The 24,539-nt window shown below is 40.9% G+C and overlaps 1 protein-coding gene across 1 annotated transcript in view; it reads right to left on the reverse strand.

Annotated features, from left to right (window-relative positions):
• Positions 1-13,235, reverse strand: part of LOC133542390 (papilin-like) — a 40,272-nt gene extending 27,037 nt beyond the window's left edge. Inside the window, exons 1-3 of the mRNA XM_061886450.1 lie at positions 13,083-13,235; positions 10,399-10,461; positions 10,223-10,326 (exon numbers count right to left, since the gene is read on the reverse strand). Coding sequence (XP_061742434.1) covers positions 10,223-10,326; positions 10,399-10,452 — 158 coding nt within the window. The 5' untranslated portion in view covers positions 10,453-10,461; positions 13,083-13,235. The remainder of the gene's footprint in view (positions 1-10,222; positions 10,327-10,398; positions 10,462-13,082) is intronic.
• Between the last annotated feature and the right edge of the window lie 11,304 nt (positions 13,236-24,539).

Consider the following 24,539-nt stretch of genomic DNA (forward strand, 5'->3'; position numbering starts at 1 on the left):
TGGCGTAGGAGTAAATGGTTCGCAATTTATCATCACCTATATGTGTAGTATCTGTCTTCTTAACCACGACTCATTTGGTCAAAGTCCGTAGGCGAAAAATGTTAAAGTACGACCCCTTTTTTTCACTGAAAAATGGCGAAAAATCATCGGAGCAAAGTTGGCGCCATGCCACGCCCACATCCTATGGCGTAGGAAACATTGGTTCGCAATTTATCATCACCTATATGTGTAGTATCTGTCATTTTAACCACGACTCATTTGGTCAAAGCCCGTAGGCGAAAAATGTTATAAAGTACGTTTTTTCCGCCAAAAAAGGGCGGAAAACCATCGGAGCAAAGTTGGCGCCATGCCACGCCCACATCCTATGGCGTAGGAAACATTGGTTCGCAATTTATCATCACCTATATGTGTAGTATCTGTCATTTTAACCATGACTCATTTGGTCAAAGTCCCTAGGCGAAAATTGTTAAAGTACGACCCCTTTTTTTCGCCCCAAAAATGGTAAAAAACCATCCGAGCTAAGTTTGGCGCCATGCCACACCCACATCTTATGACGTAAGAATTTTTTTTTCACAAATGATCAACACCTATATGTGTAGTATCTGTCTTCTTAACCACGACTCATTTGGTCAAAGTCCCTAGGCGAAAATTGTTAAAGTGCGACCCCTTTTTTTCGCTGAAAAATTAGAAAAAACCATCGGAGCTAAGTTTGGTGCCATGCCACGCCCACATCTTATGGCGTAGGAAAAATTGGTTCGCAATTTATCATCACCTATATGTGTAGTATCTGTCATTTTAACCACGACTCATTTGGTCAAAGTCCCTAGGCGAAAATTGTTAAAGTACGACCCCTTTTTTTTGCCCAAAATATGGTAAAAAACCATCGGAGCTAAGTTTGGCGCTATGCCACGCCCACATCTTATGGCGTAGGAAAAAATGGTTCGCAATTTATCATCACCTATATGTGTAGTATCTGTCTTCTTAACCACGACTCATTTAGTCAAAGTCCGTAGGCGAAAAGTGTTAAAGTACGACCCCTTTTTTTCGCCAAAAAATGGCAAAAAATCATCAGAGCAAAGTTGGCGCCATGCCACGCCCACATCTTATGACGTAAGAATAATTGGTTCGCAATTTATCATCACCTATATGTGTAGTATCTGTCATTTTAACCACGACTCATTTGGTTAAAGTCCGTAGGCGAAAAATGTTAAAGTACGACCCCTTTTTTCGCCCAAAAAATGGTAAAAAACCATCGGAGCTAAGTTTGGCGCCATGCCACGCCCACATCTTATGGCGTAGGAGTAAATGGTTTGCAATTTATCATCACCTATATGTGTAGTATCTGTCTTCTTAACAACGACTAATTTGGTCAAAGTCCGTAGGCGAAAATTGTTAAAGTACGACCCCTTTTTTTCGCCCAAAAAATGGTAAAAAACCATCAGAGCTAAGTTTGGTGCCATACCACGCCCACATCTTATGGCGTAGGAATAATGTGTTCGCAATTTATCATCACCTATATGTGTAGTATCTGTCATTTTAACCACGACTCATTTGGTCAAAGTCCCTAGGCGAAAATTGTTAAAGTGCGACCCCTTTTTTTCGCTGAAAAATTAGAAAAAAACATCGGAGCTAAGTTTGGTGCCATGCCACGCCCATATCTTATGGCGTAGGAATAATTTGTTCGCAATTTATCATCACCTATATGTGTAGTATCTGTCATTTTAACCACAACTCATTTGGTCAAAGTCCCTAGGCGAAAATTGTTAAAGTACGACCCCTTTTTTTCGCTGTAAAATGAGGAAAAACCATCGGAGCAAAGTTTGGTGTCATGCCACGCCCACATCTTATGGCGTAGGAAACATTGGTTCGCAATTTATCATCACCTATATGTGTAGTATCTGTCTTCTTAACCACGACTCATTTGGTCAAAGTCCCTAGGCGAAAATTGTTAAAGTGCGACCCCTTTTTTGTTGCCAAAAAATGGCGAAAAATCATTGGAGCAAACTTTGCCGCCATGCCACGCCCACATCTTATGGTGTCGGTAAAATTGGTTCGCAATTTATCATTACCGTTATGTGTAGTATCTGTCATTTTAACCACAACTCATTTGGTCAAAGTCCCTAGGCGAAAATTGTTAAAGTACGACCCCTTTTTTTCGCTGTAAAATGAGGAAAAACCATCGGAGCAAAGTTTGGTGTCATGCCACGCCCACATCTTATGGCGTAGGAAACATTGGTTCGCAATTTATCATCACCTATATGTGTAGTATCTGTCTTCTTAACCACGACTCATTTGGTCAAAGTCCCTAGGCGAAAATTGTTAAAGTGCGACCCCTTTTTTTCGCTGAAAAATTTGAAAAAACCATCGGAGCTAAGTTTGGCGCCATACCACGCCCACATCTTATGGCGTAGGAATAATTGGTTCGCAATTTATCATCACCTATATGTGTAGTGTCTGTCATTTTAACCACAACTCATTTAGTCAAAGTCCCAAGGCGAAAATTGTTAAAGTATGACCCCTTTTTTTCACCCAAACAATGGTAAGAAACCATCCGAGCTAAGTTTGGCGCTATGCCACGCCCACATCTAATGGCATAGGAATAATTGGTTCGCAATTTATCATCACCTATATGTGTAGTATCTGTCATTTTAACCACAATTCATTTGGTCAAAGTCCCTCGGCGAAAATTGTTAAAGTACGACCCCATTTTTTTGCCCAAAAAATGGTAAAAAACCATCGGAGCTAAGTTTGCCGCCATGCCACGCCCACATCTTATGGCGTAGGAGTAAATGGTTCGCAATTTATCATCACCTATATGTGTAGTATCTGTCATTTTAACTGTGACTCATTTGGTCAAAGTCCCTAGGCGAAAATTGTTAAAGTACGAGCCCTTTTTTTCGCAAAAAAAATGGTAAAAAACCATCGGAGCTAAGAGCTAAGTTTGGTGCCATACCACGCCCACATCTTATGGCGTAGGAAACATTGGTTCGTAATTTATCATCACCTATATGTGTAGTATCTGTCATTTTAACCACAACTCATTTGGTCAAAGTCCCTCGGCGAAAATTGTTAAAGTACGACCCCTTTTTTTCGCCCCAAAAATGGTAAAAAAACATCGGAGCTAAGTTTGGCGCCATACCACGCCCACATCTTATGGCGTAGGAAACATTGGTTCGCAATTTATCATCACCTATATGTGTAGTATCTGTCATTTTAACCACGACTCATTTGGTCAAAGTCCCTAGGCGAAAATTGTTAAAGTACGACCCCTTTTTTTCGCCCCAAAAATGGTAAAAAACCATCGGAGCTAAGTTTGGCGCCATGCCACGCCCACATCTTATGGCGTAGGAGTAAATGGTTCGCAATTTATCATCACCTATATGTGTAGTATCTGTCTTCTTAACCACGACTCATTTGGTCAAAGTCCCTAGGCGAAAATTGTTAAAGTACGACTCGTTTTTTTCACTGAAAAATTAGGAAAAACCATCGGAGCAAAGTTGGCACCATGCCACGCCCACATCCTATGGCGTAGGAAACATTGGTTCGCAATTTATCATCACCTATATGTGCAGTATCTGTCTTCTTAACCACGACTCATTTGGTCAAAGTCCCTAGGCGAAAAATGTTATAAAGTACGTTTTTTCCGCCAAAAAATGGTAAAAAACCATCGGAGCTAAGTTTGGCGCCATGCCACGCCCACAACTTATGGCGTAGGAGTAAATGGTTTGCAATTTATCATCACCTATATGTGTAGTATCTGTCATTTTAACCACGACTCATTTGGTCAAAGTCCCTAGGCGAAAATTGTTAAAGTGCGACCCCTTTTTTTCGCCAAAAAATGGCGAAAAATAATCGGAGCTAAGTTTGGCGTCATGCCACGCCCACGTCTTATGGCGTAGGAGTACATGGTTCGCAATTTATCATCACCTATATGTGTAGTATCTGTCATTTTAACCACGACTCATTTGGTCAAAGTCCCTGGGCGAAAATTGTTAAAGTACGACCCCTTTTTTTTGCCCAAAAAATGGTAAAAAACCATCGGAGCTAAGTTTGGCGCCATGCCACGCCCACATCTTATGGCGTCGGTAAAATTGGTTCGCAATTTATCATCACCTATATGTGTAGTGTCTGTCATTTTAACCACGACTAATTTGGTCAAAGTTTCTAGGCGAAAATTGTTAAAGTACGACCCGTTTTTTTCACTGAAAAAATGGTAAAAAACCATCGGAGCTAAGTTTGCCGCCATGCCACGCCCACATCTTATGACGTAGGAGTAAATGGTTCGCAATTTATCATCACCTATATGTGTAGTATCTGTCATTTTAACTGTGACTCATTTGGTCAAAGTCCCTAGGCGAAAATTGTTAAAGTACAACCCGTTTTTTTCACTGAAAAATGAGGAAAAACCATCGGCGCAAAGTTTGGCGCCATGCCACGCCCACATCTTATGACGTAGGAAAAATTGGTAAGCAATTTACCATCACCTATATGTGTAGTATCTGTCATTTTAATCACAACTCATTTGGTCAAAGTCCCTAGGCGAAAATTGTTAAAGTACGACCCCTTTTTTGTTGCCAAAAAATGGCGAAAAATCATTGGAGCTAAGTTTGCCGCCATGCCACGCCCACATCTTATCGCGTAGGAGTAAATGGTTCGCAATTTATCATCACCTATATGTGTAGTATCTGTCATTTTAACTGTGACTCATTTGGTCAAAGTCCCTAGGCGAAAATTGTTAAAGTATGACCCCTTTTTTTCACCCCAAAAATGGTAAGAAACCATCCGAGCTAAGTTTGGCGCTATGCCACGCCCAAATCTAATGGCGTAGGAGTAAATGGTTCGTAATTTATCATCACCTATATGTGTAGTATTTGTCATTTTAACCACGACTCGTTTGGTCAAAGTCCATAGGAGGAATTTGTTAAAGTATGACCCCTTTTTTTCGCCAAAAAATGGCGAAAAATAATCGGAGCTAAGTTTGGCGTCATGCCACGCCCACATCTTATGGCGTAGGAGTAAATGGTTCGCAATTTATCATCACCTATATGTGTAGTATCTGTCATTTTAACCACGACTCATTTGGTCAAAGTCCCTAGGCGAAAATTGTTAAAGTATGACCCCTTTTTTTTGCCAAAAAATGGCGAAAAATAATCGGAGCTAAGTTTGGCGCCATGCCACGCCCACATCTTATGACGTAGGAATAATTGGTTCGCAATTTATCATCACCTATATGTGTAGTATCTGTCATTTTAACCACGACTCATTTGGTCAAAGTCCCTAGGCGAAAATTGTTAAAGTACGACCCCATTTTTTCGCCAAAAAAATGGTAAAAAACCATCGGAGCTAAGTTTGGCGCCATACCACGCCCACATAATATGACGTAAGAATTTTTTTTTCACAAATGATCATCACCTACATGTGTAGTATCGGTCATTTTAACCACGACTCATTTGGTCAAAGTCCCTAGGCGAAAATTGTTAAAGTGCGACCCCTTTTTTTCGCTGAAAAATTAGAAAAAAACATCGGAGCTAAGTTTGGTGCCATGCCACGCCCATATCTTATGGCGTCGGTAAAATTGGTTCGCAATTTATTATCACCTATATGTGTAGTATCTGTCATTTTAACCACGACTCATTTGGTCAAAGTCCCTAGGCGAAAATTGTTAAAGTGCGACCCCTTTTTTTCGCTGAAAAATTAGAAAAAAACATCGGAGCTAAGTTTGGTGCCATGCCACGCCCATATCTTATGGCGTCGGTAAAATTGGTTCGCAATTTATCATCACCTATATGTGTAATATCTGTCATTTTAACCACGACTCATTTGGTCAAAGTCCCTAGGCGAAAATTGTTGAAGTACGACCCCTTTTTTTCGCCCAAAAAATGGTAAAAAACCATCGGAGCTAAGTTTGGCGCCATGCCACGCCCACACCTTATGGCGTAGGAGTAAATAGTTTGCAATATATCATCACCTATAGGTGAAGTATCTGTCTTCTTAACCACGACTCATTTGGTCAAAGTCCCTAGGCGAAAATTGTTAAAGTACGACCCCTTTTTTTCGCCCAAAAAATGGTAAAAAACCATCGGAGCTAAGTTTGGCGCCATGCCACGCCCACACCTTATGGCGTAGGAGTAAATAGTTTGCAATATATCATCACCTATAGGTGAAGTATCTGTCTTCTTAACCACGACTCATTTGGTCAAAGTCCCTAGGCGAAAATTGTTAAAGTGCGACCCTTTTTTTTCGCTGAAAAATTAGAAAAAACCATCGGAGCTAAGTTTGGCGCCATGCCACGCCCACATCTTATGGCGTAGGAAAAATTGGTTCGCAATTTATCATCACCTATATGTGTAGTATCTGTCATTTTAATCACAACTCATTTGGTCAAAGTCCCTAGGCGAAAAATGTTAAAGTACGACCCCTTTTTTTCGCCCCAAAAATGGTAAAAAACCATCCGAGCTAAGTTTGGCGCCATGCCACGCCCACATCTTATGACGTAAGAATTTTTTTTTCACAAATGATCAACACCTATATGTGTAGTATCTGTCTTCTTAACCACGACTCATTTGGTCAAAGTCCCTAGGCGAAAATTGTTTAAGTGCGACCCCTTTTTTTCGCTGAAAAATTAGAAAAAACCATCGGAGCTAAGTTTGGCACCATGCCACGCCCACATCTTATGGCGTAGGAATAATGTGTTCGCAATTTATCATCACCTATATGTGTAGTATCTGTCATTTTAACCACGACTCATTTGGTCAAAGTCCCTGGGCGAAAATTGTTAAAGTATGACCCCTTTTTTTTTGCCCAAAAAATGGTAAAAAACCATCAGAGCTAAGTTTGGCGCCATACCACGCCCACATCTTATGGCGTAGGAAGAATTTGTTGACAATTTATCATCACCTATATGTGTAGTATCTGTCATTTTAACTGTGACTCATTTGGTCAAAGTCCCTAGGCGAAAATTGTTAAAGTGCGACCCCTTTTTTTCGCTGAAAAATTAGAAAAAACCATCGGAGCTAAGTTTGGTGCCATGCCACGCCCACATCTTATGGCGTAGGAGTAAATGGTTTGCAATTTATCATCACCTATATGTGTAGTATCTGTCATTTTAATCACAACTCATTTGGTCAAAGTCCCTAGGCGAAAAATGTTAAAGTACGACCCCTTTTTTTCGCCCCAAAAATGGTAAAAAACCATCGGAGCTAAGTTTGGCGCCATGCCCCGCCCACATCTTATGACGTAGGAATAATTGGTTCGCAATTAATCATCACCTATATGTGTAGTATCTGTCATTTTAACCACGACTCATTTGGTCAAAGTCCCTAGGCGAAAATTGTTAAAGTGCGACCCCTTTTTTTCGCTGAAAAATTTGAAAAAAACATCGGAGCTAAGTTTGGTGCCATGCCACGCCCATATCTTATGGCGTCGGTAAAATTGGTTCGCAATTTATTATCACCTATATGTGTAGTATCTGTCATTTTAACCACGACTCATTTGGTCAAAGTCCCTAGGCGAAAATTGTTAAAGTGCGACCCCTTTTTTTCGCTGAAAAATTAGAAAAAAACATCGGAGCTAAGTTTGGTGCCATGCCACGCCCATATCTTATGGCGTCGGTAAAATTGGTTCGCAATTTATCATCACCTATATGTGTAATATCTGTCATTTTAACCACGACTCATTTGGTCAAAGTCCCTAGGCGAAAATTGTTGAAGTACGACCCCTTTTTTTCGCCCAAAAAATGGTAAAAAACCATCGGAGCTAAGTTTGGCGCCATGCCACGCCCACACCTTATGGCGTAGGAGTAAATAGTTTGCAATATATCATCACCTATAGGTGAAGTATCTGTCTTCTTAACCACGACTCATTTGGTCAAAGTCCCTAGGCGAAAATTGTTAAAGTACGACCCCTTTTTTTCGCCCAAAAAATGGTAAAAAACCATCGGAGCTAAGTTTGGCGCCATGCCACGCCCACACCTTATGGCGTAGGAGTAAATAGTTTGCAATATATCATCACCTATAGGTGAAGTATCTGTCTTCTTAACCACGACTCATTTGGTCAAAGTCCCTAGGCGAAAATTGTTAAAGTGCGACCCTTTTTTTTCGCTGAAAAATTAGAAAAAACCATCGGAGCTAAGTTTGGCGCCATGCCACGCCCACATCTTATGGCGTAGGAAAAATTGGTTCGCAATTTATCATCACCTATATGTGTAGTATCTGTCATTTTAATCACAACTCATTTGGTCAAAGTCCCTAGGCGAAAATTGTTAAAGTACGACCCGTTTTTTTCACCGAAAAATGAGGAAAAACCATCGGAGCTAAGTTTGGCGCCATGCCACGCCCACATCTTATGGCGTAGGAGTAAATGTTTTGCAATTTATCATCACTTATATGTGTAGTATCTGTCTTCTTAACCACGACTCATTTGGTCAAAGTCCCTAGGCGAAAATTGTTAAAGTGCGACCCTTTTTTTTCGCTGAAAAATTAGAAAAAACCATCGGAGCTAAGTTTGGCGCCATGCCACGCCCACATCTTATGGCGTAGGAAAAATTGGTTCGCAATTTATCATCACCTATATGTGTAGTATCTGTCATTTTAACCACGACTCATTTGGTCAAAGTCCCTGGGCGAAAATTGTTAAAGTATGACCCCTTTTTTTTGCCCAAAAAATGGTAAAAAACCATCAGAGCTAAGTTTGGCGCCATGCCACGCCCACATCTTATGGCGTAGGAAGAATTTGTTGACAATTTATCATCACCTATATGTGTAGTATCTGTCATTTTAACTGTGACTCATTTGGTCAAAGTCCCTAGGCGAAAATTGTTAAAGTACGACCCCTTTTTTTCGCCCAAAAAATGGTAAAAAACCATCCGAGCTAAGTTTGGCGCCATGCCACGCCCACATCTTATGGCGTAGGAAAAATTGGTTCGCAATTTATCATCACCTATATGTGTAGTATCTGTCATTTTAACCACGACTAATTTGGTCAAAGTCCGTAGGTGAAAATTGTTAAAGTACGACCCCTTTTTTTTGCCCAAAATATGGTAAAAAACCATCGGAGCTAAGTTTGGCGCCATGCCACGCCCACAACTTATGGCGTCGGTAAAATTGGTTCGCAATTTATCATCACCTATATGTGTAGTATCTGTCATTTTAACCACGACTAATTTGGTCAAAGTCCGTAGGTGAAAATTGTTAAAGTACGACCCCTTTTTTTTGCCCAAAATATGGTAAAAAACCATCGGAGCTAAGTTTGGCGCCATGCCACGCCCACAACTTATGGCGTCGGTAAAATTGGTTCGCAATTTATCATCACCTATATGTGTAGTATCTGTCATTTTAACCACGACTAATTTGGTCAAAGTCCCTAGGCGAAAATTGTTAAAGTACGACCCCTTTTTTTTGCTGAAAAATGAGGAAAAACCATTGGAGCTAAGTTTGGCGCCATGCCACGCCCACATCTTATGACGTAAGAATTTTTTTTTCACAAATGATCATCACCTATATGTGTAGTATCTGTCATTTTAACCACGACTTATTTGGTAAAAGTCCCTAGGCAAAAATTGTTAAAGTATGACCTGTTTTTTTCGCTGAAAAATGAGGAAAAACCATCGGAGCTAAGTTTGGCGCCATGCCACGCCCACATCTTGTGGTGTCGGTAAAATTGGTTCGCAATTTATCATCACCTATATGTGTAGTATCTGTCATTTTAACCACGACTCATTTGGTCAAAGTCCGTGGGCGAAAAATGTTAAAGTACGACCCCTTTTTTTCGCTGAAAAATGAGAAAAAACCATCGGAGCTAAGTTTGGCGCCATGCCACGCCCACATCTTATGACGTACGAATAATAGGTTCGCAATTCATCACCACCTATATGTGTAGTATCTGTCATTTTAACCACGACTCATTTGGTCAAAGTCCCTAGGAGGAGTTAGTTGAAGTATGAACCCTTTTTTTCGCCGAAAAATGCAAGACGAAAACCAAGATGGCCGACTTCCTGTTTGTTTTCGGGTCTGGGTTCCGGAGACTTTTTTGTGCGTCGCGTCATGATGGACGTCTCCCGCCATTTTCGTGTTAATACGTTAAAAACTGGTAGGAGGGGCTAGATTTTCAACTTTGAAATATTTTTCGGGATCCCCAAAATAATAAAATTTTTTGCCTGCAAAACACGGGGACTCACCAAAAACACAACACAGCAATTTCAAGAGGGGCGGGGCCCCAATTGTACCTGTGAGTGATGCAGCGTCTGCTCCTGACCATCACCCCGCCGCCGCAGGTCCGACTGCATTGTCCGTACGCGCCCCAGGAGTCCCAGCGGTCCTTGCCGGCCGCCTGCACACGCGAAAACTTGTTAAGAAAAAAAACGAGAGTCTCCGGGCTGTGAATAGTTCGAGTTGAAGTTACCAGGAGAGTTGGCGCCAGGACCAGCTGGAGGATTAACGTGAGCGGCAGCATCATCTTTGTTGCCTGCGGGAGGGAAAAAACAGCACAAAAATCAACAACACCCGAAAAAACGGTGGGTTGAAAACTACCCAGTTTGGACACGCCATAGTCTGCTGGGGTGTGGGGAGCAGACCCAACAAAGCAACCAAGAGAGCTGACTCCACCCTTGGCTGCCCACCAATTCTTGGCCTCTGGTTGGGTCAAAAAAATTAAAATCTACCCAACTCCTTAGAAATAACCCATAAATATGACCCAAGCAGGCACAACCCAGCATTTGGGTCGAAAACAAATAACCCAGCAGGTTAATAAGCAGACCTTATTGATCATTTAACAAATCACTTTACCGAGAAGAACAATCTTGTTTCACTCTGCTCATCAATTTGATCAACCTGACGACAGGTGACTTGAAGGACTGGGTATAAAAGTGTGAAGTATTGAGACAAAGAAAAACTACAATATACACCAAGTGTTTTCTTGTACGTGACGTGAATTATTGGTCTTGGATGACACGGCGGCGCAGTTGGATCAAAAGAGACGTCGGAGACGCTTTGCCGACCCAAAAGTTGCTTTATTAGTTGTCCCTGTGTGTGTGTGCTAAGTCAGGAAAGCACGGCATTACCATAAAAGGAGATGTTCGTGTGTAAATGTCTGGCAAACAACTGCTTTAAGTCATAACTCAAATGTTGGCTTTGAGCTAGACAGGTAGTCTTTTCTCAAGTATAGGGTTATCACTTTTGCATTCCGGAGTCCCGAGAAGTCGTTTTTATTGAGTTGTTGTCTCAACATTTTTTATTTCTTCATTTCTTACAACTAAATAAATTGCGTTCTTCATTTGTGAATTGTTGCGATGCGTTTTCAATTTTCATTTACTGGCTGGAATTTTTATTTTTCTTTATTTTGTCCATTAATCGTATGTTCCCTTGTCCCCCACTTTGGTTTTAATAAATCACTTTTCATCTTTCACCTTGTAGTTTTGTATAGTTTGTACTTTATTTTATTTTACATTGAACATTTTTTGACAACTACCACTCCGCTCTCCTCATCCTTTATTTTGCACATTGTTGATGTTATCTTCTACTTCCGGTGTTTTTTTCCGACATCCCTCAATGTTATCTTTTGACGTTTAACATCATTAAAGTCTTCTACTTCGCATTGTCCAACCCTTTTCAGTCAAATGTTATTTTCCTAGATTGTTATCTGTTGTTTTTCGCCCGTCAGCTCGTATTTTGTACAAAGTTACAAGCTCCTTTTACATCGGCGACATCTCGCACTTCCTGCCGTCTTAATTAGTCTTTTTGGACCTCGTTGACTTTATTTAGTCATGTTTCCAACTTTGTTGATCATTTATCGCCTATTTTAATGTGTACTTGTTATGTTCTTACCTTTAATATATTCTACTTCCAGCTGTCTAAATCGCCTCTACTTCCTTTAATATTGTCTTTTTTTTTTGTATGTACTTAAATTGCTTGTCGTGTTTACAGCTTTTATTTTGAAATGTCCTGGTTCCGGTAGTAGTTCTCGCTTCCACGTCCTATAAATAGTTTGACATTTTACATTAGTGATATATTCTACTTCTACTTCCTTAAATATGATCTTTTTTATCTGTACTTAAATTGCTCACCGGGTTTTCATCTTTTATTTTGAAATGTCTTACTTCCGGCGGCAGTTTTCGCTTCCACGTCCTATAAGTAGTTTGACATTTTCTACTTCCAGCTGTCTTAATCGCCTCTACTTCCTTAAATATTGTCTTTTGTTTGTATGTACTTAAATTGCTCGATGCGTTTACAGCTTTTATTTTGAAATGTCCTACTTCCGGCGGTAGTTCTCGCTTCTACGTCCTATAAATAGTTTGACATTTTACATTAGTGATATACTCTACTTCTACTTCCTTAAATATGATCTTTTTTGTCTGTTACTTAAATTGCTCGCCGCGTTTTCCTCTTTTATTTTGAAATGTCCTACTTCCGGCAGTAGTTCTCGCTTCCACGTCCTATAAATAGTTTGACATTTTACATTAGTGATATATTCTACTTCTACTTCGTTAAATATGATCTTTTTTTTTTATCTGTACTTAAATTGCTCGCCGCGTTTTCATCTTTTATTTTGAAATGTTCTACTTCCGGTAATACTTCTCGCTTCCACGTCCTATAAATAGTTTGACATTTTACATTAGTGATATATTCTACTTCCGGCTGTCTTAATCGCCTCTACTTCCTTAAATATTGTCTTTTTTTGTATGTACTTAAAATAGTTTGTTGCCTTTTTGTCTTTTATTTTGAAATATCCTACTTCCGGCGGCAGTTCTCGCTTCCACGTCCTAGAAATAGTTTGACATTAGTCATATACTCTACTTAATCGCCTGTACTTCCTTAAATGTTGTGTTTTGTCAGTACTTAAAATTGCTCCTCCTGTGTGCATCTTTTATTTTGTACATTGTTGACATCTCCTACTTCCGGTTGTAGTCTCCGCCGTGCAACGAGGTGAAAAACGTGCACGCCCGCACACACCAAAACACTCTCTGTGCACGTCACGCACAATCTCCTGCGCATGCCCAGAGTGTTTACGTCTGTTTTACAACTTTATAGCCCCCCAAAAATGTAGTTTTTTGAGCATGTGCGCGACGAGGTGCTGCGGTTGTTACTCACCGGGATTGGCGCTCTTTAAGGCGGGTCTTCGTCGCTGTGTGTGCCGCTGGAAGAACGTGGAGAGACGAGCAGAGACCTGGAGAGACTTGCAGAGACTCCCAGCTGGACTCAGTCCGGTAGATGATCCGAAAAGAGCTGCGGTGTCCTCATATATGGGGGGGGGGGGTTGTGTTCTAGGAGGGTGTATGGGGGTGACGTCACTTGGATATAAGCGGTCCAATCAGAACTCGCATCTCTCATTATGAAGCCTTTTCTTCCAAGTGGCTTATTATGGTGCGCGTGCATGTGGCCGCGTGCACGAGTAATGTCAGGGTGATCCAAGTTGAGGCAAACTTTTGTTTAGTTTTTTATCCCTGTTGAGTGTCAACTACTTCCTGTTGGGCTGCTCACCTCCATATTAGGGCGATGACGTCATTTCACTGTCATCTAGTCATCTCTCTCCAATTTTTTAAACAAACAAAAAAAATAACAGTAAAAATGTTGGAAAAAAAGTGCAAAATTCTGAAATTTTTTAACAACAAAAAAAATAACAGTAAAAATGTTGGGGGAAAAAAAGAGTAAAATTCTGAAAGTTTTAAGCAAACAACAAAAAATAACAGTAAAAATGTCGAAAAAACAAAATTCTGAAATTTATAAAAACAAAACAAAAAATTAACGGTAAAAATGTAGAAATAAACCAATTCTGAATTTTTTAAACAACAACAAAAAAATAACAGTAAGAATGTCAGAAAAAAAGAGAAAAAATTTGAAATTTTTAAACAACAACAAAAAAATAACAGTAAGAATGTCAGAAAAAATGGCAAAATTGAGAAATTTTCAAACACAAAAACTAAACAGTAAAAATGCTGGGAAAAAAATAGCAAAATTCTGAATTTTTTAAGCAAACAACAAAAAATAACTGTAAAAATGTCAGAAAAAAATGATCACAATTCTGAAAATTTTTAAACAAAACAAAAGAAAGTAAAAATGTCAGAAAGAAAAAATCTAAATTCTGAAATTTTTAAACAAAAAAAAAAACAGTAAAAATATCGGTGAAAAAGAGCTAAATCCTACAATTTTTAAACAAACAAACAAAATAACAGTAAAGATGTCAGAAAAAATAGCAACATTCTGAATTTTTTAAACAAACAAAAAAAACTGTAAAAATGTCGGAAAAAAAGAAAATTCTGACGTTTTTAAACAAAATAAACACTAAAAATGTCAGGAAAAAAAGACCAACATTCTGAAAAAAAAAAAAAAATAAACAGTAAAAATGTGGGTAAAAAAGAGCAACATTCTGAAACTTTTAAACAACAAAAAAACAACAGTAAAAATGTCAGAAAAAAATAGATAAATTCAGAACTTTTCTAACAAAAAAACTAAAAACTAAAACTGCTGGGAAAAAATAGCAAAATTCAGAATTTTTTAAACAAACAACAAAAACTAACAGTAAAAATTTCGGAAAAAAGAGCAACATTCTGAAATTTTTAAACAAACAACAAAAACTAACAGTAAAAATGTCTGAAAAAAGAGCAACATTCTGAAATTTTTAAACAAACAACAAAAAATAACAGTAAAAATTTCGGAAAAAAGAGCAAAATTCTGAAATTTTTAAACAATTATACAACTTGTTGGGAGGGGGGGGGTGTTCTGGGAGGGGGTATGGGGGTGACGTCACTTGGATATAAGCGGTCCAATCAGAACTCGCATCCCTCATTATGAAGCCTTTTCTTCCAAGTGGCTTATTATGGCGGGCGTGCACGTGGCCGCGTGCACGAGTAATGTCAGGGTGATCCAAGTTGAGGCAAACTTTTGTTTTGTTTTTTATCCCTGTTGAGTGTCAACTACTTCCTGTTGGGCTGCTCACCTCCATATTAGGGCGATGACGTCATTCCACTGTCATCTAGTCATCTCTCTCCAAACCTCACTTTTCAAGCTGCTCATTTTCACGCCTTTGATGTCGTCACACGCCGCAATTAATATCAATAAAATACACGCCACGTTGGAAATGAGCGTGCGTGGGATTTTGCCGTGGGAACCGTTGCAAAACACAACAACACTATCCCTCCAAAACTCGCTTTAGTGATATTCCACTCGCATGCGATATAGCGATATCTCCCCGATCCGATACCGAGTAAGATTCAGGCTGGTATCGGCGATATGCAGTCAATACTGATGCTTTGCGCAAAAAGGTAAAAAAAAAAAAAGTTGCGTATTTTCCAAATAACATATATTGGAAAAAATAATACTAATAGTAAAAATGTCGGAAAAAAATTGCAAAATTCGGACATTTTTAAACAAACCAAAAAATAACAGCAAAATGTCATATAAAACATCCAAATTCTGAATTTAAAACAAAAAAAAAATAACAGTATGAATGTCGGGGGAAAAATATCAAAATTCTGAATTAAAAAAACAAAACAAAAAAAAGTAACACGAAAAATTTAAGAAAAAATTTGCAAAATTTTTAAATTTTTAAACAGCAAAAACATAACTGTAAAAATGTTGAAAAAAAGAGCAAAATTCTGAAATGTTTAAACAAACAAAAAAATAACAGTGAAAATGTACAAAAAAAAAAAAAAATTCAGAAATTTTCAAAAAAAAAACTAAACAGTAAAAATGTAAGGAAAAAGGAGCAAAAGTCTAAAATGTTTAAACAAAAAAAATAACAGTAAAAATGTCGGGAAAAAAGAGCAAAATTCGGAAAATTTTAAACAACAACCAAAAAAAACCTGTAAAAATGTTGGAAAAAAGAGCAAAATTCTGAAATGTTTAAACAAACAACAAAAAATAACAGTAAAAATGTCGGAAAAAAAGAGAAAAATTCTGAAATTTATAAACAAACAGAAAAACAACAGTAAAAATGTCGGGAAAAAGCACAATTCTGAAATTTTTAAACAAAAAAAACAGTAAAAATATCGGAGTTTTGGTGTTCGTTTTTTTTTTTAATAGATTGCAATTTTCGCCAGTCCTGATGTGTGTGTCCAGTTTGGTAAGTTTTGAAGCATTTTAAGGGGGTCAAATTACTGCTCAAAGAGGCAAAAATGACATTTTTTTAGGAAACTTTTGTTTTGAAGGGGGTTTTGCCAACTTCCTGTGGATTTTTGCTGAAGGAAGTCAGAGTATGAAATCTAGGTCTAAGTTAGACCTACATAGAGGTTTTTGTTTCATGCCTCTACGACATTCCCAACGGAAGTTACAAGCAGTTTTGTCCGTGTTTTTTCCTAGGGGGCGCTAGAGCGCAATTTCGAGTTTTGGGGTTTTGATTAGATTGCAATTTTCGCCAGTCCTGATGTGTGTGTTCAGTTTGGTGAGTTTTGAAGCATTTTAAGGGGGTCAAATTACTGCTCAAAGAGGCAAAAATTAATTTTTTTTAGGAAACTTTTGTTTTGAAGGGGTTTTTGCCAACTTCCTGTTGATTTTTGCTGAAGGATGTCAGAGTATGAAATCTAGGTCTAAGTCAGATATACATCGAGGTTTTTGTTTCATGTCTTTACGACATTCCCAACGGAAGTTACAAGCAGTTTTGTCCGTGTTTTTTCCTAGGGGGCGCTAGAGCGCAATTTTGAGTTTTGGGTTTTTGATTAGATTGCAATTTTCGCCAGTCCTGATGTGTGTGTCCAGTTTGGTAAGTTTTGAAGCATTTTAAGGGGGTCAAATTACTGCTCAAAGAGGCAAAAATGAAATTTTTTTAGGAAACTTTTGTTTTGAAGGGGGTTTTGCCAACTTTCTGTGGATTTTTGCTGAAGGAAGTCAGTGTATGAAATCTAGGTCTAAGTCAGACCTACATAGAGGTTTTTGTTTCATGTCTCTACGACATTCCCAACGGAAGTTACAAGCAGTTTTGTCCGTGTTTTTTCCTAGGGGGCGCTAGAGCGCAATTTTGAGTTTTGGGTTTTTGATTAGATTGCAATTTTCGCCAGTCCTGATGTGTGTTTTAAATTGGGTGAGTTTTGAAGCATTTTAAGGGGGTCAAATTACAGCTCAAAGAGGCAAAAATTAATTTTTTTTAGGAAACTTTTGTTTTGAAGGGGTTTTTGCCAACTTCCTGTTGATTTTTGCTGAAGGATGTCAGAGTATGAAATCTAGGTCTAAGTCAGATATACATCGAGGTTTTTGTTTCATGTCTCTACGACATTCCCAACGGACGTTACAAGCAGTTTTGTCCGTGTTTTTTCCTAGGGGGCGCTAGAGCGCAATTTTGAGTTTTGGGTTTTTGATTAGATTGCAATTTTCACCAGTCCTGATGTGTGTGTCCAGTTTGGTGAGTTTTGAAGCATTTTAAGGGGGTGAAATTACTGCTCAAAGAGGCAAAAATGACATTTTTTAGGAAACTTTTGTTTTGAAGGGGTTTTTGCCAACTTCCTGTTGATTTTTGCTGAAGGATGTCAGTGTATGAAATCTAGGTCTAAGTCAGACCTACATAGAGGTTTTTGTTTCATGTCTCTACGACATTCCCAACGGAAGTTACAAGCAGTTGTGTCCGTGTTTTTTCCTAGGGGGCGCTATAGCACAATTTTGAGTTTTGGGTTTTTGATTAGATTGCAATTTTCGCCAGTCCTGATGTGTGTTTTAAATTGGGTGAGTTTTGAAGCATTTTAAGGGGGTCAAATTACATCTCAAAGAGGCAAAAATTAATTTTTTTTAGGAAACTTTTGTTTTGAAGGGGTTTTTGCCAACTTCCTGTTGATTTTTGCTGAAGGATGTCAGAGTATGAAATCTAGGTCTAAGTCAGATATACATCGAAGTTTTTGTTTCATGTCTCTACGACATTCCCAACGGAAGTTACAAGCAGTTTTGTCCGTGTTTTTTCCTAGGGGGCGCTAGAGCGCAATTTCGAGTTTTGGGGTTTTGATTGGATTGCAATTTTCACCAGTCCTGATGTGTGTGTCCAGTTTGGTGAGTTTTGAAGCATTTTAAGGGGGTCAAATTACAGCTCAAAGAGGCAAAAATGACATTTTTTTAGGAAACTTTTGTTTTGAAAGGGGTTTTTGCCAACTTCCTGTTGATTTTTGCTGAAGGATGTCAGAGTATGAAATCTAGGTCTAAGTCAGATATACATCGAAGTTTTTGTTTCATGTCTCTACGACATTCCCAACGGAAGTTACAAGCAGTTTTGTCCGTGTTTTTTCCTAGGGGGCGCTAGAGCACAATTTTGAGTTTTGGGTTTTTGATTAGATTGCAATTTTCGCCAGTCCTGATGTGTGTGTCCAGTTTGGTGAGTTCTGAAGTATGTTAAGAGGGTCAAATTACAGCTGAAAGAGGCAGCGGTATAATAATAATAATAAAACCTTAGACATTCAATAGGGTCCTCCGTCCCAAAGGGACATTCGGTCTTTAAAAATACTAATAGTCCGCCTAAGCACACTACATTTTGGGTGTCCCTAATAAAGTGTCCGGTGAGCGTGTCCTCAGTCCCGGTTCAAGTTTTTAGACGGCACCATGTCATGTCATCATGCTTGCCAGAAAAACCCCAAACAGATTATTTGGGGTTGTTGTTTTCGTACATTAAAACTTTAAATAAATCCTGTAGGGCAACCTTTAATTAGACATCTTGCACACTAATCTAAAGGACGTCAAAGGAAAGGAAGACTTGAATGACTTCCTGTGGGCCCGGGAAGAAAAAAAACTGGATTATTTGAGCGTTTAAAAAGGTAAACGGACGGCGAAGCTGCTTCAAAAGGACGGAACGGACAACACGGCGTCTTTAAGTTGTGTATAAATAAAACGGACTGTAAACCGTCGGCATATGCTGCCAAATTTAGTTTTTGGCCCAGGACGACGAGACGCTCGCCGGTCCAAACCGCGTGTGTGCGTTTACGTCGCTGGCTTGGCGCGAGGACGATGCCATGCCGTTCTCGAAGCGGTGGTGCAAAACCGCGCTCGCCCAAATGACTCTTTCCCGGCTGGGGGGGTGGGGGGATTAGGGCCAAATGCGCGAGCGCGGAGCCTCCCGCGGCGCAGCCACTGGTGCCGTGTGATTATAGCTGTGATCCAGCACACAATAACGCGCAGGCTTTTTATACACGCTGATTGCAGAGACGCGCAGTGGGAGATTCACATCAGCCACTTTGGTTTGCCCGGTGAACCACTCAAGATCGCATTTTTAATCAGCGTGGAAAAATAGAGGGCTTTGGGTTCGCTCTAACTATCCCGTAATGCTTTGCCAGAAGAGTTCTAGGTTCGTATTCACCTCTCTTGGCTCTTGGCAAAGGCGGTCGCACTCCCTCCCCTTGCCGTGTCTCGTTGCCTCGTTTTTGCACTGCTCTGCAAAATCTGAAAAACGGAGTTGATAGACTGGCCCTCTCGACAAAATTGACAAGATCTCGGGCTCAGGGGAACCTCGGTTGTTGCTGGACACACGACGGACTCTTGGGTCGAGGACGTTGACGGTATCTGCCGATTCGGAATCATGACACCCGTTGATTGGAGTGAGCGTTGTAAATTGGACGATGCCGGCAGCCGTTTAAGGTATCCTACGTGATTGGAGGATGCGGGCAGAACTGGGGACACTCAGACTTTGTAACACCGGACCGTCCGCCCTGCAGGATGAATTCGAGGACCAGGAATAGTCAATTACGAGTGAAAAGTTCGAATCCTTGCAGTTCTCGCCCGGAAAAGGGTGGAGTGCCATCTCCGGGTTTGGGGGGGGGGGATCTTGCCCCTCGTGGAGGAGTTCAAGTACCTCGGAGTCTTGTTCACGAGTGAGGGAAGAGTGGATCGACAGGTGTTTCGATCCATTGTGGTGAAGAAGGAGCTGAGCCGAAAAGGCAAAACTCTCAAGTTCCCATCCTTACCTATGGTCATGAGCTTTGGGTCATGACCGAAAGGATAAGATCACGGGTACAAGCGGCCCAAATGAGCTTCCAGGTCTCTCCCTTAGAGATAGGGTGAGAAGCTCTGTCATCCGGGAGGAACTCAAAGTAAAGCCGCTGCTCCTCCACACGGAGAGTAGCCAGATGAGGTGGTTCGGGCATCTGGTCAGGATGCCACCCGAATGCTTCGGGCAAGTCCGACCGGTAGGAGGCCACGGGGAAGACCCAGGACACGTTGGGAAGACTATGTCTGGCGGCTGACCTGGGATCGCTTCGAGAGCTGGACGAAGTAGCTGGGGAGAGGGAAGTCTGGGCTTCCCTGCTTAGGCTCCTGCCCCCGTGACCCGACCTCGGATAAGCGGAAGAAGATGGATGGATGGATAATTTGTTTTCGCTCGCTAAAACACAACCATTCCGATCTTGTTTTCCCTGACTGCGACGTGGCAAGGGTTGCTGCTTCAAGATTCTCCTGGAGTACAGTGCGGCGAAGACGACACAAACTCCTTCTCTGTCAACAACACCTAGAAATATAAACTATGTCTGCCACCGCATGCAGAGCGACTCCGGGCCTAACAATCAGACTTAGCACACGCACCATGGACCATGGTTACATATGTACACATACCCCTACCCCACGCCGTTGCTATTTCTTCACTCCACTTGGTATGACGGACAACGGAGCAGCGCCCCTAGTGGCTGGCAGCTTTGGCACCTCCCCTCCTGTTGCAAGTCTTGTGGTTTCTGTATAAGAGCAATCAAGTTGTTGTTTTTTCTCAGCCGCAGTCTGTGCCCCCTCCCCCATAGGAGCCCAGTCTCATCCTCTCCCAGCGTCTACCTTTTATGGAGTGCCACAGTGGCGATCCATCACCGTACCTGTTCTGTTGCTGTACATTTTTTGTCTAGTCTTGTCTGTGGCGCTAATGAAATCTCGTTGTACTCGTACAATGACTATAAAGCGCGTACCGTGCGCCATCGGGACGGCGTGGCGCAGTGGGGAGAGTGGCCGTGCGCAACCCGAGCGTCCCTGGTTCAATTCCCACCTAGTACCAACCTCGTCACGTCCGTTGTGTCCTGAGCAAGACACTTCACCCTTGCTCCTGATGTGTGCTGGTTGGCGCCTTGCACGGCAGCTCCCTCCATCAGTGTGTGAATGTGTGTGTGAATGGGTAAATGTGGAAGTAGTGTCAAAGCGCTTTGAGTACCTTGAAGGTAGAAAAGCGCTATACAAGTACAACCCATTTATCATATCTGGCTCGTTAACTTGCGGGTTGCCATTTTGCTTTTCTCAAAGAAAAATGCCATCGGCTTGTGTAGCTTTAGGCGGTCGGAACCGTTCAAACCGAGGAAAGGACAACAGTTTCTTCAGAGTTCCTTGAGAAGTAATCAAGAAGGGCGAAAGATGTCAAGATTTTACGAAAAACGACGAGAAAAGTGGCACCCAGACTAAGGAAGCAGAGTCGAAGAACGCACGGGTCTGCAGTAAACACTTTGCTAAAGTTTTGTTTGATATACTTTTAACGTTTAGTATTATCTTGATATTGTTTGTGTTTTATCTTGTTTCGGAGTTCCTAAAAAGTATTTTGGCTACAAATGTTTCACAAAGCAGCAACAACAACAACAAACATGGCTGTAGACGCTAAGTCAAATCATGTAATGCAACCTAAACTCCTGATAAATGAGTAAAGATCGAACCGGTAGAGTCTCGATACCAATTCCCTTGACCCAGCCACACACAAAGAAGTTGTAGACCTCCGTGTTTTGTCGTGTAGAAGGACGTCTTCAGCACCAGATAGTTTGACATGTCTGGGAACGTGACCGACATAATCCTTGGGGTCACTCCAATAATCTTTAATATATCAATAAATTCTATTGTTAGTTAGAATTTTTTTATGTCCCTTGCGTTAGGACCAGGTGTTCCTCTGAGGGAATTTAAGTTGCCGGTCAATCCCAAGTTCTTTTGGCGACACATAAGCTGATTTTAAATTATAACCCAGAACAGAATAGGTATTTTGCAATTTATTCCAAAGCTTTGGAGAGACCAACCTAAAAAAACAACAGATTCAATTTGCATCGCCTAGTTGATCCGAAAAACTCGACAGACGCGCTGTCTCCTTCTCTATCAACCCACCGCCCGCACCTACCGGAACGAATACACTTATCTGTTGTTCTCCTAAGCCTGGGACAGAAATAGATAAGGAGGGAGTATGGCAACTTCTTTAACACGTACAGTTTACTAGCAGACAACCAAAAAGAGAACAATTGGAAAAACACTAGCTGTTTTCAAATATGACTTATGACTATTTATTGAACCTGAGATATTTCTGTAGTATTCCTCGAAAAATAAGAATAACCGGCTTTGGTACGATGGAGAAATACTCTTGAGTCACTCGATAAGAAGTCCCTAACTCGTTACAAGGAGCCGGAATTAGATCTGAGGACCCCTCCCAGATCGACAAGTCTGAGTGGAACGGAGATCACGATGTTTCTTGGGGAGTTACTTCAGTTTTTTCACACTCTGAAAGACTTTCCAAATGATAAGAGTCTAGAACTCTAGGACTTGTTTTGTTTGGAGACATCGGAGTTGATCGGATCATTTCTGCCGTTACCTGCAGAAATGATCCGACCCAAGTTTGACTCCCTGGATAATCCCGGAAGCCCAATCTAAGGTCATTTTAGCACACTTGTGGCTGTAAGGCAGGATGGGAAGAATGATGTTCCCATGTCGCATCAGTTTTGTCGGAAGCTACAGTCCGGGTGAGAAAAACGAGTACAACTACTATCGACGTACTTCGACTGAACACATCAAGTTGCAGCAAGGTGGGGCTGTCGGTTTTCATAAAAAGTGTTCTAAATTACCTGAAATGATCCGAACAAACACCAAGTCGTCCATAGATTGGTTAATTCCCGCCTTCACCGTTCAGTCTTCCGATCTGCCGCTTCCCCCGGTCCAGAAACGACCTTAGAAATGCGATAAAAGCTAGTTTTGCCTCTCCCAGGTGGATTGAGGCGGTTGAAAACCGTGGTCAACATTATGAGTATCACAGGATGAAGCATCAGCAACAATGAGCGTGTTAACCAACAATATGGCCACCGGCAACGCTTGGTGGGAAATTACGAAAACCCCAAAGCCCTCTGTGACGGTCTCTTGCCGTCGTCGTTGTGCGGGTTCCACTCACCACCAAGGCAGGACATCTCTTTTGCAGGTTTGACTCTTCTTTATTTTGCAATCAAAGAAGTTGCTCAGTGCTTGCTCTTCAGCCACTGCTGTGGGTTCTCCTCCTCCTCCCCTTTTGTACAATGAGAGGAAATAAGTTAATTGTGTCCCGTTTTGCGATCCACGCACCTGATCTTGACTGCGGCGTCGCTCCCGGCTCGCTCGCATCCTCCGCCTCTTTGCCGCCATCTTGGGCCGGGCTCCAGCGTGCCCTTCCGCTCTGTCGGCTCCGCCTCTCCAAACCCTCTTACTTGGGGCCTTATCTTACTTTTTTGGTTGTATGGCGTAGTACCAGAAAACGCCAGCCCTACATACAGAACTTCACAAGATTTCCATGACGACTTCTGCAATTCTCACGTCACACCTTCAGTGTATGAAACATAGGTCTAAGTGAGACCTACATAGAGGTTTTTGTTTCATGTTGCTACGACATTCCTAACGGAAGTTACAAGCAGTTGTGTCTGTGTTTTCTTCCTAGGGGGCGCTAGAGCGCAATTTTGAGTTTTGGGGTTTGTTTGTTTTTATTAGATGGCAATTTTCACCAGTCCTGATGTGTGTGTCACATATGGTGAGTTTTGAAGCATGTTAAGGGGGTCAAATTACAGCTAAAAGAGGCAGCGTTATAATAATAATAAAACCTTAGAAATACAATAGGGTCCTCTGTCCCAAAGGGACATTCCGTCCCTAATAACCAACTCGCAGAATCCTTAGGGCCCAGACCTTACAGTTCCCTGAACTGTTTAGGCAAACGTTGACCCAAAAAAAGAAAGATGAACGAATTCTAGAATCCTTTAACTGACGGAACATCGAATTTTGTGTCAAATTGAGAAACAAAAACAGAAGAGATTCAACTGCTTACATTTACGTTTGGGATGATGAGTTTCTGAGGATGACAGCCGTCCTTGTTCTCGCAAATGAGCCTTTTATTGGAACTGGCTTTCTCCATGATCACCAACTATTATGTTAGATCCACTATGGTCTGGACTCTCACTATTATGTTAGATCCACTATGGACTGGACTCTCACTATTATGTTAGATCCACTATGGACTGGACTCACACTATTATGTTAGATCCACTATGGACTGGACTCTCACTATTATGTTAGATCCACTATGGACTGGACTCTCACACTATTATGTTAGATCCACTATGGACTGGACTCTCACTATTATGTTAGATCCACTATGGACTGGACTCTCACACTATTATGTTAGATCCACTATGGACTGGACTCTCACTATTATGTTAGATCCACTATGGACTGGACTCTCACTATTATGTTAGATCCACTATGGACTGGACTCTCATTATTATGTTAGATCCACTATGGACTGGACTCTCACACTATTATGTTAGATCCACTATGGACTGGACTCTCACTATTATGTTAGATCCACTATGGACTGGACTCTCACACTATTATGTTAGATCCACTATGGACTGGACT

The sequence above is a fragment of the Nerophis ophidion genome, linkage group LG24 (assembly GCF_033978795.1).
Source record: "Nerophis ophidion isolate RoL-2023_Sa linkage group LG24, RoL_Noph_v1.0, whole genome shotgun sequence".
Taxonomy (NCBI): Eukaryota; Metazoa; Chordata; class Actinopteri; order Syngnathiformes; family Syngnathidae; genus Nerophis; species Nerophis ophidion.